General features: G+C 45.7%; 4 protein-coding genes across 8 annotated transcripts; 2 read left to right on the top strand and 2 right to left on the bottom strand.

The window, feature by feature from the left end:
• The first annotated feature begins 172 nt into the window (after positions 1-172).
• On the top strand, positions 173-5,192 carry LOC121596660 (ovarian-specific serine/threonine-protein kinase Lok). 2 transcript variants are annotated; one of them, XM_041921793.1, is made up of 5 exons: positions 173-986; positions 1,179-1,336; positions 1,406-1,774; positions 1,876-2,056; positions 2,673-5,192. In XM_041921793.1, the coding sequence occupies exons 1-5, from the start codon at positions 794-796 to the stop codon at positions 3,263-3,265; spliced, it is 1,494 nt and encodes a 497-aa protein (XP_041777727.1). In that variant the 5' UTR covers positions 173-793; the 3' UTR covers positions 3,266-5,192. The 2 variants fall into 2 exon arrangements, with proteins under 2 accessions (XP_041777727.1, XP_041777728.1); XM_041921794.1 differs by having other exon boundaries at positions 175-935.
• A 2,461-nt stretch (positions 5,193-7,653) lies between these two features.
• Positions 7,654-9,999, top strand: LOC121596397 (short/branched chain specific acyl-CoA dehydrogenase, mitochondrial). The gene has a single exon (XM_041921300.1). The coding sequence runs from the start codon at positions 7,854-7,856 to the stop codon at positions 9,102-9,104; it is 1,251 nt and encodes a 416-aa protein (XP_041777234.1). The 5' UTR covers positions 7,654-7,853; the 3' UTR covers positions 9,105-9,999.
• Positions 10,000-11,656: 1,657 nt separating this feature from the next.
• LOC121596398 (methylosome protein 50-like) lies at positions 11,657-13,155 on the bottom strand. Its single transcript, XM_041921302.1, has 3 exons — positions 12,651-13,155; positions 12,043-12,581; positions 11,657-11,972 (listed from the first exon to the last, which is right to left on the bottom strand). The coding sequence occupies exons 1-3, from the start codon at positions 13,014-13,016 to the stop codon at positions 11,744-11,746; spliced, it is 1,134 nt and encodes a 377-aa protein (XP_041777236.1). The 5' UTR covers positions 13,017-13,155; the 3' UTR covers positions 11,657-11,743.
• Positions 13,156-13,559: 404 nt separating this feature from the next.
• LOC121597370 (interferon-inducible double-stranded RNA-dependent protein kinase activator A homolog) lies at positions 13,560-17,886 on the bottom strand. 4 transcript variants are annotated; one of them, XM_041923085.1, is made up of 7 exons: positions 17,675-17,885; positions 17,160-17,481; positions 16,954-17,077; positions 16,557-16,875; positions 16,200-16,343; positions 15,793-16,045; positions 13,560-15,726 (listed from the first exon to the last, which is right to left on the bottom strand). In XM_041923085.1, exons 2-6 carry the CDS (start codon positions 17,476-17,478, stop codon positions 15,797-15,799), a joined length of 1,155 nt encoding a protein of 384 aa, XP_041779019.1. In that variant the 5' UTR covers positions 17,479-17,481; positions 17,675-17,885; the 3' UTR covers positions 13,560-15,726; positions 15,793-15,796. The 4 variants fall into 4 exon arrangements, with proteins under 4 accessions (XP_041779019.1, XP_041779020.1, XP_041779021.1 ...); XM_041923086.1 differs by having other exon boundaries at positions 17,738-17,885; XM_041923087.1 differs by having other exon boundaries at positions 17,788-17,874.
• Between the last annotated feature and the right edge of the window lie 338 nt (positions 17,887-18,224).

Genomic DNA, 18,224 nt, shown 5'->3' with positions numbered 1-18,224 from the left:
TCTTTCTTGTATGAAACGGATGAAATGTTTGTGAAAATAGGAATAATTACCATCAAAACAAACTAAAAGTCGAAGAAAAACGTGAGTTTTCTATTTGTGCGCGCTTTTCATCAGTTTGACAAGCCTCCGTTTACAGTACAGTGTTCATCACTTGTCATTTGAATCCGTTGTGCCATTGCGGAGCAAATGGTTAAAACACAGTTTCCGTAGTTGAGCTATAGATAAGCAAAATCTTGGCTCGGTGATTCGTTTTTACTGTTAAAAATCGAACTTTCAACTTGGAATAGAACCACAAATTCATCCAAATAAGCAACAGTTTGAAAACACTGTGTTCTGCGCAACGCGGAACCGACAACCGGTTATCAGAGCGCACCGCTAGTTATCTCGTTCCCTCGCTCGCCGTCAAAACACGCGTGTGGAAGGAAAAGGATAAAAAGTGGCGTAAAGAAAACAACCAACAATCATCTTGTACGCACACAAAGACGCATTCGGCTTAAACAACCAGCCACCGTCCTCCATCGCGATCTTGTCCTGGCAGCGCGTGAGAAGAAAAGCTTCCCTCAAATATGTCGTAGCATCCCTTAATGCTGCGCACAGCAAAATTTTATCCAAAAGACCCTCTTCCGACAGTGCAGTGCAGTGGGCGAGCGTGTGTGTTGAGCAGTTCGAACTGTTGTCTATTGACCGGCACTAGGAATCAAGTGTATCGTGTGCTGTACTACCGCACGGGGTCGTGATTTTTATTCCTTTCTGCAAGCAAAAGCAATATTAAAACATCATCAAACGAAGCGACATGGCAAACAGTGAAGCAATTCTAGACACACAAACGGCCACCCAGACCCAAATGACGCAAGATACGGCGCTGGAAAGTCAACCGATCGAGCACCCTAGCTATGGCCAGTTGCTGGGCAAGCATGTGAAAATGAAAAGCCTCGGTACTAAAATTCCCACCTTCTACGTTTCTCGTGCTCCGTCTATTATCTACGGTACCCAATAGTTATAGCTTTATTTTATAGTGTGCTTCACTGTAAATTGATACCAAAGCTTTGTTAGTTTTTGCCCCCATTAGCCTATCTATTTATCACACTTCCTTGGATTAATGTATGATAAGTGTTGTTTGTTTACTCTTTCGATCGTGATAAAGAAAGTTTAATTAATCTTTTTTCCTGTCTTTGCAGACCTGCGCCACAGTGAGTTTAAGGTGGGACGAGAAGGAACATGCCATCTGATCTTGGATGAAGCCAACCTTCCGCCCTCCAAGTTGTGCCGAATTTCGAAGCACCACTTCACGATCAAGAAGGATCTTAACGACACAACCAGCCCTACCTACATACATGTACGTAACCAGCAGGAACTGAAGTCATCTTTTTTTTATTAAAACGTAAACGCTCAAACCTCTCTCCAGGACCATTCCCGAAACGGAACGTACGTAAACGGGCGACTGATTGGGCCGAACAAATGCATGATCCTGAAGCACAACGATATCATCTCGATCGCGGGCGTCAGCATACGGGCCTTCGTGTACTACGACCTGCGGTACAGCATGCAGTCAGACATTAAGGCGAAGGAGCTGCTCGATCGCTATCACGTCGGCCGCAAGCTGGGCTCGGGTGCGTGCGGAACGGTCTATCTGCTGCACGATACCGTCTCCTGTCAACCGTACGCCATGAAGCACGTGGCGAAGGATCCGCTGAACGAGCGGAGCCGACCAAAGTTCCTGAACGATCCACTACGGGTGATGAACGAAGTTAACATTATGAAAAATCTCGACCACGTAAGCATGTATTTCCTGTATTTACATGATGTTGAATTTATGAGGGTTGTTATTGATGGGTTTTTTCTTGCTTTATTTGTTTTCTCACCCACCCGAAATAGCCCTGCGTGATCAAAATGCACGACATTGTCGACAAACCTGACTCGGTGTACATGGTGCTAGAGTACATGAAGGGTGGCGATCTACTGTCGCGCATTATTAGCAAAGGATTTCTGCCGGAAAAGACGGCCAAGCTGTTCTTTCTCCAGATGTGCCACGCCGTAAAGTACCTGCACGAGCAAGGTAAGCTTGAGTGTTGTGTGAATACGCAACGAACGTACACAAAACAATATTCATCGAATCGTCGTTGCCCAAAATGGGTGTACCGTATTTCGTGTGGTTGTGAAGTAGCCCTCCGATTTGTATATATGTATACAGCGAGGGAAGATTAAAGATCCTCTCCGCTTCTCGTTTCCTTCCTTTTGCGCTTAACCTTCGCATAGTAGTGCTGCCTGTCAGCTATTGAGATTTACGGCCGCCGTATTCACAAGACGAGGATCTTCGTTGAATGTTGCAGGTAGAAAATCGACCAAATCAGATCGAACCTTAGAGGGTTTTGTGTTATTGACCTTCGCATTACCATTTGGTTTCTGTTCCTATTTATCTCACGTGGAGAAGGAAGTGGGAAAGAAGTAAAGCTAGACTATCGATTGGCGATCCAATTTCGTACAGCTGATTGTATGTTTTAAATGGTTTCATTCATCCATGTGCTATATATCAAGGAGAGGTTGTAAATCAAGTAGAAAATATAATACAGATTGAGTTTAATGCATTCTGGACAAACTATACGTATTATTATTAGAAAACCAACCACCAATTTACAGCCAACTTCATTAATAATTATTTCTACCACGCACAGGAATCACCCATCGCGACCTGAAACCGGACAACATCCTGCTTGAGGATCACAACGAGTACACGCTGCTCAAAGTGTCCGACTTTGGGCTAAGCAAATTCGTGCGCAAAAACTCGGTCATGCGCACCATCTGCGGCACGCCACTGTACGTTGCGCCGGAGGTGCTGCAAACCGGTGGCCGCGGTTCCTACACCCGCAAGGTAGACATCTGGAGCCTGGGTGTGGTGCTATTCACGATGCTAAGCGGCACCCTGCCCTTCTCGGACGAGTACGGTTCGCCGGCGGTGGAGCAGATCAAGCGCGGCAACTTCAAGATGCGCCACAGCGTCTGGAAGCAAGTATCGCCGCTAGCGAAAAAGCTCATCTACGACATACTGAACGTCAATCCCAGCTCGCGGCCCTCGATCGACACCCTGCTCCAGAGCAGCTGGTTGCGCGATCCGGACATCGTGGGCCGGGCGGAACAGCTGATGAAGATATCGCTGCAGGTGGAGGAGCCGGCCCCCAAGCGTACCACCACCTCGGATGTGGAGAACAACAACACCAGCCCGGTGAGCAGCTTTGCTCCACCGAGCAAGCGCAAGAGACGACTCTAGGCCGACACGACGACCGGGCAGGTAGGAGTGGTGTGGGAAGGATAGTTATTTTCTTTCTTCTTTCTTCACTATGTTTGTTAAGATCCGTTACGATCGCATAACGGCTAGCTTTTCGAGGATGCAAAAGCTGTGAGCTGTGTTATGTGAGATTTTCTTTTTTATTATTACCTGTTGTTAAATCGTGTGCAACGTCGTCGTCTCTCTGTCGAAGTATTAAGAAGCAACCAGCAGGCAGGGCTCTGTGTATATGCTGTCTGTGCGTGTTTACAGTGGATGTAAGTTGTTTTTAGACTTATCGGATCGATTGATTCGTGTCAAATTCTTTTTTTTTTTGTTCTTACTTTTTAATCCATCCCTTTACATCGGTATAATTTACTTACCTACCAACGCTCCCGTCCAGTTTAGTTTTTGCTTGAACATTTAGCACATCTTTTAAAAAAAGTAAGGGAGAACTAGAGACAACCACGTGAATTAATTTAAACTACTTATTCAACGGAAAAAAGAATACGGAAACAACATCTAGGGATATTATGTTTAATATAAACTTTTGTACATTTGTTAAATAAGCAAAGGATTTGTACACCATCCCGATGTCGCTGTGTTGTGAGAACGTTACGATCATTCCATGATCCACCTCCCTTGAATGCAAAACGCACGCGTAAATGTTTACACGACTATACTCAGATACTAATGACCTGACAATACAGCCAAAATATGTTAGTTTTTTAACATTCAACTGCAAACCCATTCTCCAAATATATTGTTTTTCTGTGCGTGTGTGTGTCTACCAAAGCTGAGAAAAACAAACACACATCCATCTACACGCGCCGCCAATCGCAAGGGCTGCTTACCAGCATATCTATTCGCTCGAAAACCGGTTCCGTGACGTCCTTTTTGACCGCAGCCAAGCCTCCAAACGGGAAAGCGGAGGGGGATTCGCTCCGTTACTGTATTTGTGTGTGTAGTAGGGCCACCATCACACACCAGAGTACAGCAAAATCAGCAATCTGCTGTAACACGAGCACTGTTTTATTTTGTAATTGGTAACATAAGCGATTTCTTGGTGGCGGCGGCTTCCGGAACGGTTCGCGGCTGGTATCAAGGTTAAAGCGCGATCATCGACAAAAAAGCAATACACACACAAAGACCGCAAATCCAAACTGAATGCTGGATGCGATTAGTAACAGAGCATAGAAAAAGCATCGAAAGGGGAGGGTGCGTGTTGCGGCTGTGCGTGTGTGTGTTGCTAACATCGAAGCGCACCGGCTAAGGGGGCGAAGGGCAGATGCCCGTTTGTTTGAAAGCGAAATGAAATGTTATTTAATTCAATCAACCGTGCACTAACATACACGAAGGTTTCTGAGATTTCATAGCACGAGCATAGAGAGTAGTGAGCCATAAACACACTCTCGCTCTCCTCTTATTCTCCCCCAAGCCGGCTGGGGGTTGATAAGAGGGGGTCCGTGGGTTGCCGCGGGTCGCTCTGTCCCCCATCTGTTGTGAAATTCGCTTTCGACTACTGCAAAACTGCGGGTGATAGGGGCGCGCGATAGTAGAGTTAAGTTCATTGCTGCGAGTATGATTGACGAAATGACGACGTTCCTGGACTGAGATTTTTGCACGGTCATCCGCTTCCGACGGTTGTGTGAGAGCTAATAATTATGAAGAGCGTCTGGAGATGGAGCAGGAGGAGGCTAACCACGTTTAAAAAATGACAGAAGAGTATCAATTTGCAAAGAGTATGAAAGCAATCACAAACGTTGGCCATATTAATTGGACCATCACTATTAATTGAGAGAAATGTTTAGTTGTTGTTTTCTAATCTAGCTTACCTGAGAAAGTATCATTTTAATATCTGATTTAAGTTTTGTAATATGAAGTACTGCCGAAATAAAATAATGTTGTTTTCAACTTCAACGTAATCATACGGAGGGAAAAGAAAATATAGAGAAAAAAGAATTGTGTGTGCCTATCCTCTGGGGTCGTGTGTATCGACCGACCTTTCTCTGGCATGACAACCGTTCAGAAAAGAAGCTTTATCAGCACCTCCAAAGGATACAGAAATACACAACCGCTCTTTTACCTGGCCTACTCTGATAGCGCGTTCGGCGTGCGCAACGGGGTCAAACATATACGCATTACACACCGGGTTGATCTTCATTCCGGGCACAGTTCCTCATTGCTCAAGGTTGGGGCCGTTGACTACAGCCGCTTGTCGTCATCAAATGGAAGAGACACACACACAACACACACACACATACCCTCCCGCCATGTAGCAAAACACGTGTCAGTCATTTTCGCAGTACGTTTGATTTTAAAACGCAACGAAGAACGTTCCAGCCCACCATCATACGAGATCGAGGGAGGGAGGGGGGGGGGGCGTAGCGTGTCGGTGTTATCTTATCGTGCACACCCGTGTCGCGTTCTTTGTACCGTTAAATTTTTTGGACCATTTTCACCCACCTTCCTATGTTGTTGACAAGGGGTAGTGTTTCGGTTTTTGGGCACACCACCAATACACATGAATCGAAAAAAAGAAAAAAAAGTCTTCTGGTATGGTGTGATGGTGGTTCCACACATGCGTTTATCACGATCGCGGTTGTTGTTTGTCTGCGTAGGGCTTACCGTATCCGCCTTTGGGGCTCGTCTCGGTCTGCCTTTGCCGTAGGCGCTAACGTCGTCAATTAAGCAGGAAAGTTGTTTGTGTTTGCGTCTCCAATTGGTCGTTGATATTCACTATGGTTAAGTTGAGGCAAGTGAGGTGGTCAACAATGATGTTAGCTAGCTTATGTGATCGTGATCATGTTTTTGTTTTTGTTAGAAGCTTTTATATTGAGCCATTAGCATAAGTACAGACAGGCAGGGAGCTTCAGAAAGCTAAAACTAATTTTATAACATACTTCTTTTACACAGTTGCATTGCACAGTTTAATACGTACTGAAATACTTTCTGTGTAAAAGTTACCAGCAATGCCAAGACATTTACATACAAAGTTAACTACATTAACATACATTAAACTTAACATTAAAATGAGGTTTAGGAATAACTAACCTTCTAATATCCTTCTATCTATTCATTCGGCTTAATCCATTCGGCTTAATAATGCTATCTTACAGGGTTTTCCAGAGGTTCTCATAGCTGTGCGACACTTCCTTGACTCTTTCCTATTGGAAGTGAACTTCATATGATGGAAATTGGACTCGTGCACTCTTTTTGGACAAACGCTTTGGAAATTATTATTGGATTTGTTCAATAAGAGTGCTAGAGTCCAATTCCCAATTACATTTAGTTCATTTCATTTAAGAAAGAGTCAATAAAGTGTTCCACAGCTATGAGAACTCCTGGAAAGCGCTGTAATGTTAACGGTAATCTTAATGCTATCTGTTTATTTCATTAAAAAAAAATATTTGGTTTACCTGCAGTTTTGTTTACAATTATTTTTAAAGGTTATTGATACGGAAAATATAAGTTTTTTTTGTGTTGCGATCCCCGCATTATGTCCATGGCATTTGGTTAAGATATGGTGGACATACAGGTTAGGTTATTTGGGCTTCTTAGTTGGGCACGAAAAATGCTGGGATGGGAACGATGGAGGTAAAGATAAGCGATGTAACACGTGAAAAGCATTCGATTCGATCTCTTCGATCTCCAGGAAGAGAAAGAGATCTGGACTCAATTACTGAAAATTTTTGTTTTATATTATTTGTGGTATCGTTTATAAATTGATGCAACAATCTCTGGTCATCTATGTAATATGTTAAAAAGGTCCTTAATGTATTATTATAGCCGATTTTCAATATCTTCATAAAACCCAAATTAGATTTGAACTAACGATCATTGCTATGGAAGTTTGAACAGCTGACACGACGCTACAGTTCCACTCCTAATCCGTGAAGCTTTTAAGCTTCTGTATTAAAAGCCCACCACAGGACACCATTTTATCATTCTGTTACTTTTATCTCCGTACACTAGCAATTGGGTTGAAAAATAGATATCTCCAACTCATGCACTGATACAAACGAAAAACAAGCAAGGCATATTATGGCCAACCTGACCGCATTACGCGTACCTCGTGTGTTCTTCTAACGGCCGGGCTGATCGCGACGGCATATTGGATCGTTCTCGAGATATTTAGTCGAGTGTATGTGTGTTTGTGTGGCTCACTTTGTGTCTCCCGGCTTACCCTCCACCTTCCCCTCGCACACATGTACGCAAATTAGAGGCCAATCTTCGTCACTACCACCAGCAAACGCCGCTGGAATTAAAACCGTGTACCGGCAGCAACCCACTATCGGTCGCCGCCGGTCTGTGTGTGACGCGTAATCGTGCGCGAGTTGGTAACCCGTTTTCGATGTGCGTGTTTGTGTGCGTGCGTGTTTGTACAATTTTTGCAAAGACCTTCCCTGCACGACGGACTGTCCGCCCTTTAGCTGGTGGGTACGAGCGACCGTCGCCCGTCAGTTGATCCGTGTGCTCGTACGTGGCCGGTTGTGTTGACTCTCCGCAGTGCGCTCCCAGTGTGTGTGTGTGTGTGTGATCGATCTACTCTTCCACTGCTCTTCTACTCAGACCACAACCACTGCACAAGATGCTGCAAAACGTTCTCCGCCAGGTGGTCCGCTCGGTGGGCTCGATCGGTACGCGATCGTTTGCCAGCAGCTCGTTCGGCACGGCCAAGAGTGCCACCTCGCCCCTCACCTACCTGAGCGAGGACGAGATGGTGATGAAGGAAACGGTCGCCAAGCTGGCCCAGGAACAGATTGCCCCGCTGGTGAAGAAGATGGACGAGGAGCACCAGTTCGATCCGTCCGTCGTGCGCGCCCTGTTCGACAACGGGCTGATGGGGATTGAGGTGAGCGACGAGTACGGGGGCAGTGCGTGCAACTTCATGACCACCATGCTGGTGGTGGAGGAACTGTCCAAGGTGTGCCCGGCGACGGCCGCCTTCGTCGACATCCACAACACGCTCGTCAACTCGCTCATGATCAAGCTCGGCACGGCGGAACAGAAGAGCAAGTACCTGCCCAAGCTCAGCCAGGAGTACAGCGGTAGCTTCGCCCTGTCCGAACCGTCGGCCGGGTCGGATGCGTTCTCGCTGAAAACCACCGCCAAGAAGGACGGTAACCACTACATCCTAAACGGCACGAAGATGTGGATCTCCAACTCCGACCTGTCGGGTGTGTTTCTGATCATGGCGAACGCGAACCCTTCGGCCGGCTACCGTGGCATCACGACGTTCATCGTGGAGCGCGAGTACGAAGGTTTCACCGTGGGCAAGAAGGAAAGCAAACTGGGCATCTGTGCGTCCGGTACCTGCACGCTGCACATGGACAATGTGCGCGTGCCGGAGGAGAACATTCTCGGCGAGTTCGGCAAGGGGTACCAGTACGCGGCCGGCTTCCTGAACGAGGGCCGCATCGGCATCGGGGCGCAGATGATTGGGCTGGCCCAGGGCTGCCTGGACGCGACCATCCCGTACCTGCTGGAGCGCAAACAGTTCGGCTCGGATCTGTACTCGTTCCAGAGCATGCAGCATCAGATCGCGACGATCGCGACCGAGATCGAGGCGGCTCGGCTGCTGACGTACAATGCGGCCAGGTTGCAGGAGGCCGGCGCACCCTTCCTGAAGCAGGCCGCCATGGCCAAGTATTACGCGTCCGAGGTGGCCCAGCGTACGACGGTGAAGTGTATCGATTGGATGGGCGGCGTCGGCTTTACGAAGGACTTCCCGCAGGAGAAGTTCTACCGCGATTGTAAGATCGGTGCGATCTACGAGGGCACGACCAACATGCAGCTCAGCACGATCGCGAAGGTCATGAAGAAGGAGTACCAATCGTAAGGTGAAGATAGAAGGAGATGATGAAGCTGGAGGAGGAGGAGGAGGAGGGGGGGGGGGGAAAGCTCTCAAGAGAATGATTACGCAACTATCTACGCGCGGCGCCTCCACCGGGGATGAACGGTGGTGTGTGTAGAGGTGTTTGTGTGTGAGTGTATGATGAGGGTTGTCTTGCAAGACGAGAACATTCCGGTTCCAGCACCGCAGGCACACTCCACACACAAACACATAAAGATGGTAAAAAAGGGAGCATATAATATTAGTAAAGTCCGATATCAAATTTTGTCTTCCGCGTATGATACGCACACACACACACACAGATTGTGCGCCGCGTGGGTTTGTGTGTGTGCGCGCGCAAAGATAATGCGCATAATCTAGCATAGAAAACAACACCCCACACCCCTGCTTGCTACTATTATCTGCACAAGGGCGTAAGGCATTATGTGGCCATAGCGAACTACGAAAGTTTGTGAAAAATTGTGAGAAAAAAAATGCATTTATTATGTTAAGAGCAAGACAAACAACTGCACAGTACTATTACGACTATACGCAGAAAGAGAAAAAGTACACGTGGCGACTTTTTTTGGGACAAATGGACGAATGGACGGACACGGACACGACTGGGACTTGTAGGGCTAGGCATTAAGGCAGCATGTGAGCGAAGCAATATTTAGGCACAACAACAACGAAATCCTGTAAAACATTCCAAGAGTGTTACGATTGAGCAGCAACTCTTTAAATACAGCATTACAAACAAAACAAGAGGTTTTAGCTTATGTATGGGGAAGAACCCGCTGCGCTTTAGTGGCGGCATAATAGCATACAGGCTGTTCCATTCCGGCATTACTTTCGATTGCGAAGTAAATAAAGTTGTCTGTCGAGATATATAAAAAAGAAACTGGAAGAGTGTGAGTGTGTGTGATTTATTAGCTGAATGATGTTAACTGGTTGACTTTATTGTGTTGCGCATGGGGATGTTAATTAAGGGGGTGTGTATGTCTTTGTGATCCGTGAATTGGCTTACAATGGTCGTTGTGAGTTGATAATAAAACTTTTTCTTCTTTGTATGTAAAGTATTGCAAAAGAGGAGAATAAGGATTTAAAATACCGCAAAAAAGAATAAAAAAGGTGGAGAAAAAAATATACACCAAAAAACGAATCTTACTTTTGTGACAACCTCAAACAAAACAAAGCTTTGTGAGGAGCTTTTTGGAAGAGCTTTCTAGATATGAGAAGTTTAAAAATACGAAGGGTCACTTTTGGTTACTTTTCAATAAGTATTAAGTTACAGTAACTAGGAACTAGTCGTCCATTTGAAAAAAAGGCAAATTATTGAAAGTAATTAGCAGACATGATCGTCAGGGTTAGTGATGGGTAAAGTTAGGAAAAAATCATAGTCGACTCCGATCCGACTCCGAAAAATTCGGAATTGACCCCGGAAGATAGGTCCACCATGCATTATCTGGCATCGTTTGGAATCGTTTGGAATCGCAGTCGTCCGGAGTCGTGCGGAGTCATTTTAAGTCGTCTGTTGACTCCGACCGATTCTGATCCCGGTCGACTCCGATCGACTCTAGACGACTCCGAATGACTCCGACTCCGATCAACTCCGGACGACTCCGACTCCGAACTAGTGATGGATAATCCGGAGTGGAGCAAAGGATCAACTCCGACTGCGGTGCGCAAAATATGCATCCGACTCCGGAGCATGACCGGATTCGACTACGGATCAATTTGAATCCATCTGGAAAAGTCTAGATGAGCTCGAATGACTCCGGAGGGGTCTGAACGAGTCCGGATGCCACCGGATGAGTCTAAACGAGTTCGGTAGAGTCCGGGCGAGTAGTTTAGGTTGCAATTGCGTTACAATTGCTAACTGCCAAATTGACTGTCCATTATTGTTTAGAAAACTCTTGTTGAGTTCGTTCACTTCCAAGTAAGGCATCAAATACGATACTTGCCAGATACGATACTTGCCCGGACTCGACGAGATTCGTTCGGACGCTTCCAGACCCATCCGGACTGATCCGAACTGATCCGAACTGATCCAGATTGATCCGGACTGATCCGAACTGATCCAGACTGATCCGGACTGATCCAAATTCGGTGCCAATGAGTCCGGAGTTTTTTCCGAGCGATCGATCACCAGGCGGATCGATCCGACTCCGAAAAAAAATGGTATTTACCTATCTGTACTCCGAACGACTCCGGACGGCGCCGGGTGACTCCGAACGTCTCCGGGCGGATCTAGTGGTTCCTTTTTGCCGGAGTCGGAATCAGACTAACAATAGCCGCCGTCGGATCGGAGTCGTGGGTGCGCTCCAGAGAGCACATCACTAGTCAGGGCGGAATGAATTAAAAGAGTATAACTTGCTAACGAAAATAACTAGAGCTAACTAGTTACAAGTAATTGGTTGCCGTATTGAAGTGAAGGGTAAAAGTAACTAGTGCAAATAACACGACTGTAACTATTCGAGATCTATATGGGGTAAACCAGGGGTTTAACTTATACGGCGTAATTATGTTAGTTTTTAAGTTGAAATGAGTTACTGAATAAGATTTTCAACATGAACACTGTATTTCATCATTATTCGATACATGTAACACTTAATCGTTTGGTTATCCACTGACGCACTGTACATTTACTCTGCTACGGCAGCAACATTGTCTACCGATACCCGCTTCACATAGCTGTCCCACCCGATCAACGTACATGCAAGGGAAGATGAAGCCTTCTCATCGCCATCCTTTGGATTCTCCCAAATAATATCACGCACGTAGTTTGTCGCACTAGTCTCCGCGTGAATCTGTTTCGATTTATCGTCAAAGAATTTAACCTCCGGCGTGTTCCCGAGCACGGCAAAGTAATTTCTGGGAATAAAGAAGAAAAGGAAAGCTTTCCATTAGAACAGTCGATGTGGTACGACAAACAAATCTTTACCTGTGGAATGAGATTTTGTGCACCTTCCGGTCGAAACAGGGCACCGATTCGAGCAGCACGTTCGGTTGCCTTGTGTCTATAAAATGAACCTGCCCAGCCGCATCGCCCACCGCAACAAGACGATTCCAGTTAACCTCATCGCACCACCGGATGGTCGTGAAGGCGGCATCATGCCTCTCGTACAGTGCGATCGCCGGTTTCGTTTCACGGAAATCCCACAACAATGCGGACCGATCGTGCGAGCAACTAACCGCCAACGAATCCTGGCTGTGATCGGTAGCAACGGCTGTGACCGCACCGACGTGTGCCTGCTGCAGCGTTCTGCTGGAATGTAGATCCCCTTCACTGTAATCCCACAGCTTGATGCAGCCGTCCATCGAGCCGGAAATTACCATCCGATCGGTGCCGCGGAAGATGTCCAGCGCGGTTACGGCACCGATATGCTCGTACCGGTTATCAACCGGATAGAGACCCGTTCCACGCACCGCATTCCCCGTGGACCACAGCTCGATCGATCCTCGGTCATTGCCAAGCAGAAACTGGAAAACGGGAACACAAATTAATCAACGGAATAGTCCCAACAACTATCTCCCTTCCGGGTCACTTACCAACGCATCATCCTTCGTGTAGCACAGTGCCGTAACGATGGCTTCGCAATGCTTGCTAAAGATCACCTTCTCCTCGCTGGCAAGCTCTTCCACCTTATCCCAGCCACAGAATCCACCTTCCCACAGCCGGTGGGTGTAAGTGTTACCGGCCACAATCACATTGCCCACTCCGTTCACGGTGGCCAAATCGAGAAAGGGGTGCAATTGCTTGTCCGCCAGTGGTACCGCTTCCGACAGCCGGTACTGCAGCGAGTTGGTGTTCGGGTAGTCGGTACACTTGGCCAGCGCGGGTAACGTTTCCGGTGGCCGGTAGCTGATCGGTACCGAGTAGGCCGATATCATATCGACACGTTTGCTGTAGTCCATTTTTGATGGTCAGAACCGGACGCAGTGATTTATTTGCAGCGATGCTCTTTCGTCAGCCGTTTTCCACCTCTGCTGGGATTGTTGTTTGGCGAGAAGTGGGAAATGTGTTTTTGCCGGCAAAGCAATTTGACGTTTTGGCACAACAGCACACACACGCGCGCATACAACTGCTTGGCTGTCACGTGGTCCCAAATGTCAAAACAATTTGCAATTTGTGGAAATGTTTGTCAAGCATAGTTTTGCATTTTAATTGCATTTTCGTTCTCTATTGCGCATATTTCTACATGTTTGTAGTGGATGTAACCCATCATACATCTTTCACATGATTTGCAAGTAGATAAACAACGGATAAACTACGGCTATACTCTTCAATTTTGATATACGGTGTCACTACTCCTCAATAGATGGCGCCACTGATTACAGGGTTACTCTCGAAAAAATCCAAACATTCAAAAATCATTCAAAAACAAGATTTTTTTCATTCCAAAAAAAGAAAATTAACATATATTTCTTTCTCAAATACTGCAGCAACAACTATTTCCCATAGGTATAAGTTTATTTTCATCCAATCAATCATACAACCTCTATACTTTGCATTAAATTAATGCCCATTTTCCTACAAGCATGGGACGCTGCTCACTAGAATGATGAAGTACACTCACATATTTTTCCTTTGCTGTAGTAACTCTTTTTCTCTCTTCCTTCCTCTCTCTCTTTCCCTTAATCTTTCACTGAATTATAACATATAAGTTGATTAGCGTGATGCTGATTGGTAGTGGTAATAATAGTAGAGACTGGAGAAGTAGTTGCATATGAACCATACCTTCTTCGTGTAAAAAATTACATGCATTGTTCTGTTTGCCAAATTCGCTGATTGTCCAGTACCAGCGTATTAGATGCATGTGTGTACATGTAAATGTGTGTTGCAAAGGATAAACATATTAAATTAATGGAAATAAACGTTGAACGTGGCAAGGAGTTTGATGTTAAACCGCAACCTATTTTGGTATTTTGGCGATCGAGAAACAGAATGGTTTATCGTCCAAAACTCTGCATTTATCAATGAGTAAGATTACACTATGCAAGAAACAACCATTGGTAAGGAGTTAATAGAGCAATGATGCCTGATTGTATGATGATCTTTGCCTGATTGTAGTAACCTCTTCTTATGAGAATACTTATTAATGTGAAATAAGGTAAAATAAAATGCTTTCTAATTACGAACTACATACACACGCACACATGCACATATTGGCATCTAAAAATCTGCCACTGGAGGGTGAGATTTTTTTTTTTGTTGTTTATGGTTGGACTTTAGTAATTAGCATTACAATAACTTTCCTCACTGTTGTTTGCTTACATTTCTTGTTGGGAAAACAAAATCCACTAGTTCCATGCAAAGTATAGCTTGTATTACGATAGATTATGGGTGTTTGCCGTTTTTTCCCCGCCCGCTGACCACTGACACAACGGACTGCTGTTCGGGCGGATGCAATACCCATCCCGATGGCCAATCCGTGGTGCATGGAACCGTTGGTGCGGAGGATTGTGGTATCACCGAGCCAGGAGCCGTATTTTACTTTCATGGCCATATCTGTGGACCAGCAGAATAACACACATTTTTGCTTCCTCATTTTTGACGTATCCTTTTTCTTTTTTTGTCTTTTTGCGAGCGCTTGTGTTTTTTTTTTTTTTTTGGTTTTCAATAAACTGTAAGTTCAAACATTTCAATTTTTCAATTTCTTATTCTAATCATAGAATCAAAATGCGGAGTTACTGTTTGCTCAAAACCTATACGTCTGTTCGGCATTGAGTTTGATAAAGCACTGCGCAACCACACCACCGTGTTGGTGGTGTATTGAAGGGATTATGGAATTAAATAAAGTGGGGCAAAGACAATGGAAAGGGCAAAGAGTGTCACATAATTCATTTGAATGGATTTTCCTACACTCGTCAGGAAACCTAGTAACGTTAATTTGTTAGATTAGTAACAGCGGTTTTGTAAGGGGCAGCTCACTTTTTATCGATCAATTCTACAAGGACCAGTCCAATGATAGCCATCGTTCAGAAGCAAAAGACAAATTATTCGATACCATGTTTAAATATCTCTACGAATTGTGTTCAAAATTGTTTATCATTATTCATGAAAAGGATAATAAAGTTCAAATATTTTTTAAAAAGAAAACAAAAATGAGATAAACTATACAATAAACATAAGCCGCCGTGCTTGCAGCGTTGTTGTAATACGATGTAATAAAAGTATTATACAAAAAAAATAAAAACAGCTAAGAAAATAAAAAGAAACAGATCAGTTCAACGCAAATTATAGACGATTTTACCATAATAGCAGCGAGGTATTAAATATTAAAAAAGAAAGGAAAAGAAATGCCTACGAAAAATTTATACTTTAAGTAGAAAGCAATAAACAAAAAAAAAAACAAATCCTCAAAGATGATGAAGAAAAATGTGTGTGTCACAAATCAAACCAATAGCCTGCATTCACAACGGTGCTTGTGAACACAGTAAAATGTCCTCCTATGCACCCGCGCGCGCCTGACTCTTGTGGCGCTGGTTCACGATTCGGGCGAGTTGTACGCCCTAAAACGGAAACCGGAAACGCTTGCACCCTAGCCAGTGTCTAGGCCAGTGTGCAGCGCACTCCGAATCTGCCAAGGACTAGTAAACGCGATACGCGCAATTACTATTGAACCTAAAGATGGAAGAAAGACCATTTTAGGCGTGATGTTGCTCGTTCTCTGGTCCGTTTACTGCTTACCCGCTTAAGGTTTGGTCATTATTTTGAGATACTCGAGCGAATTCCGTGCCGCGTACGATTGTGCCTCCTGAATTGAATTGCCACTACCATGGCACACGGCAACGGGCATGGTGGATAGTTGCACCAGACACTGGAATTTACCGTTGCCTGCCTTCTCTTCGATATCCACGTACGTGACCTCGAACCGTTGCTCCTTCGCGATGTCGGCCAGTAAGCGTATGAAGTCGATGCTTCTATCGCAAAGGCTTAAGTTCTAATCCCGCGTTTACCGAGAAAGAAAGAAAAAGATTGAATCGAATTAACGCATCGATTGTTGCATCGATTAACGGGATTCAGGTCGGTCGAAGGGAGGGACATTGAGTTAGGAGTTGTGTTAGATTAGTAAGAAAGGGAGAAAACGTTCACACCTGCAGCTGCTGCAAAGTTTTGCCCGCACGGGACTTGAGCGCCTTGTGGAACTGGGACACCTTATGGCTCTGGCTGGTCGTGAGTGTTGGTATGCAAACATCCTTTAGGCCAGCATAGCGGCCGGCATAGCCAGTCTGGCGTAGCTAGAATACAGAACAAAACACCAACACCCGTGGATACAGTATCAATGGGGAGGTTAGAGTATAGATTAGGAGCGCGCGCGAGCGCCCCTGAGCGGTTTTATGCCGTATTCTAGTGTGAGCGTAAAGGGTACCTGCACCACACTCAAAACAACCACAACCCGCCCCATTTGCGCCGGAGCGATCGAAACGCAACAGTTACGGGCTAATGCTTACCTCCTCATTGCCTTCCTCGTCCAGCAGCTGCATTATTTGGCTCGGTTCGAGCGGTTGGTCCTGCAGCCGCTGCCACATCCGCTGTGCTGCTTGCCGTTTGGCGATCTTTTTACTTTTGCCTTCCCCAACCTCACGGTAGTTTAGTACCACACAGGCGATAGTGAACTGGCGTTCGTGGGGTAATCCTTCCTCCGTTTCCGTCTCGTACGTTGGCGGTGGCAGTCGCCGGGCCATACACATTTCCTGCAGCCAGCCGATTGGATTGCCGGTCGGTTCCTCCTCTCCGTTGACATTATTGTTGGTGTGCACATTTACGACCCTGCAAAATTTAAATTAAGTACTGTTAGGAACCCGTGACGGTAGAGACGAGTTGGTAATCAATTTGGTGGCGCCTTACTCTGGCTTGTGGACATTCATGTATACGGCAGGATGGTCGAGAAATATCGATCCCGTTAGCTTGTCTATCAACGCTTTTGCGGCGGCATGTTTCGCTTCCTTTTTCGATTTGCCTGTACCCATTGCTGCAAATGGAAAGAAGTGAGAAAGAGTTTTAGGATTAGAATGAACTGAATGCCGTTGGATTCTCGAAGCTTGAGTCATTACCATCCTTATCCTGATACGAAACACGGTACCGGAACGTCGGTTCGTGCACTGCCCCTTCCACCTGTATCAGATCGTACTGCGGTGTGATGCCACGACGGCTGAGCAGCTCCTGCAGCACCGAGATCGGCGTCTTCATGTTGTTCGTCGTCAGTTCCGACTTGAGCGCTTCCTCGATCGGCTGCGAGCTTTCCACAACTTTCGGTGCCTTTTTACCCCGCGAGGCCTTCTTCCCCTGGTGCGGATTGGGGTTCCCGGTTGGTGGGTCGTCCGACATGGCCATCGGCATCGGTTGGCCCAAATGCATATTGTGCTCCTCCATTGTCTGCGAAACGGAAGAAATCAGCACTAAAGTTTTTGTGCAACGACCAACACTTCATCCACACAAAATATCCTTTCTTTTATGGGCATATCATAAATGGCAAAAATGTGCGTTTATGACACCTTTGCACACCGCCACCTGCCGGGTCGTCTCCACTGGCAAACAGTGGATAAGAAACGCACGGGACAAGCCTTACCACGGGTGAAGATTCTAGCCAGATACGACTATTTCACTAAACTATACGACCGGCCGCACTCACTTTGATAGCAATAGGCGGATTCGAAGATGGTTTTAATTAAGAAAAATTACTTTTTCTTCCTTCCAATATGTGGCGAAAAATCGAAGCCGAATATTTTCCGGGTTTTACGCTTTTGACAGGCAGCTGTTGTGGTGGTGCCTAGTGGGGGGACGATTTGTGTAACTTCTCGTCGTGAAATGTCAATTGCTCAGATGAGGCTGCGGTCTGTTGGAGTTTTGCTACACGTTATGAATAGATGAAACGCTATAAACTACTTTTCTAGCCCAATGTTGCCTATAAAAATATAAATATTACAAAATAAGCAATTACAATTTTATAAAACCCTGCGCATTGCTCCAACCCAGAAGAAATCGATCCATAATTGGGCTATGAAAATGTACCTTCCATACAATATACAACAACCTTGTTCCAAAAGTCCCACCTCACTATGTACAGCTTCGACAGTAGCGCACACTCGCACACACACACGCACACACTTCCAAACAAA

Source organism: Anopheles merus, chromosome 3R (assembly GCF_017562075.2).
Source record: "Anopheles merus strain MAF chromosome 3R, AmerM5.1, whole genome shotgun sequence".
Classification (NCBI taxonomy): Eukaryota; Metazoa; Arthropoda; class Insecta; order Diptera; family Culicidae; genus Anopheles; species Anopheles merus.
The sequence above is the reverse complement of the archived record's forward strand: the minus strand, read 5'-3'. Positions and strand labels throughout refer to the sequence as shown.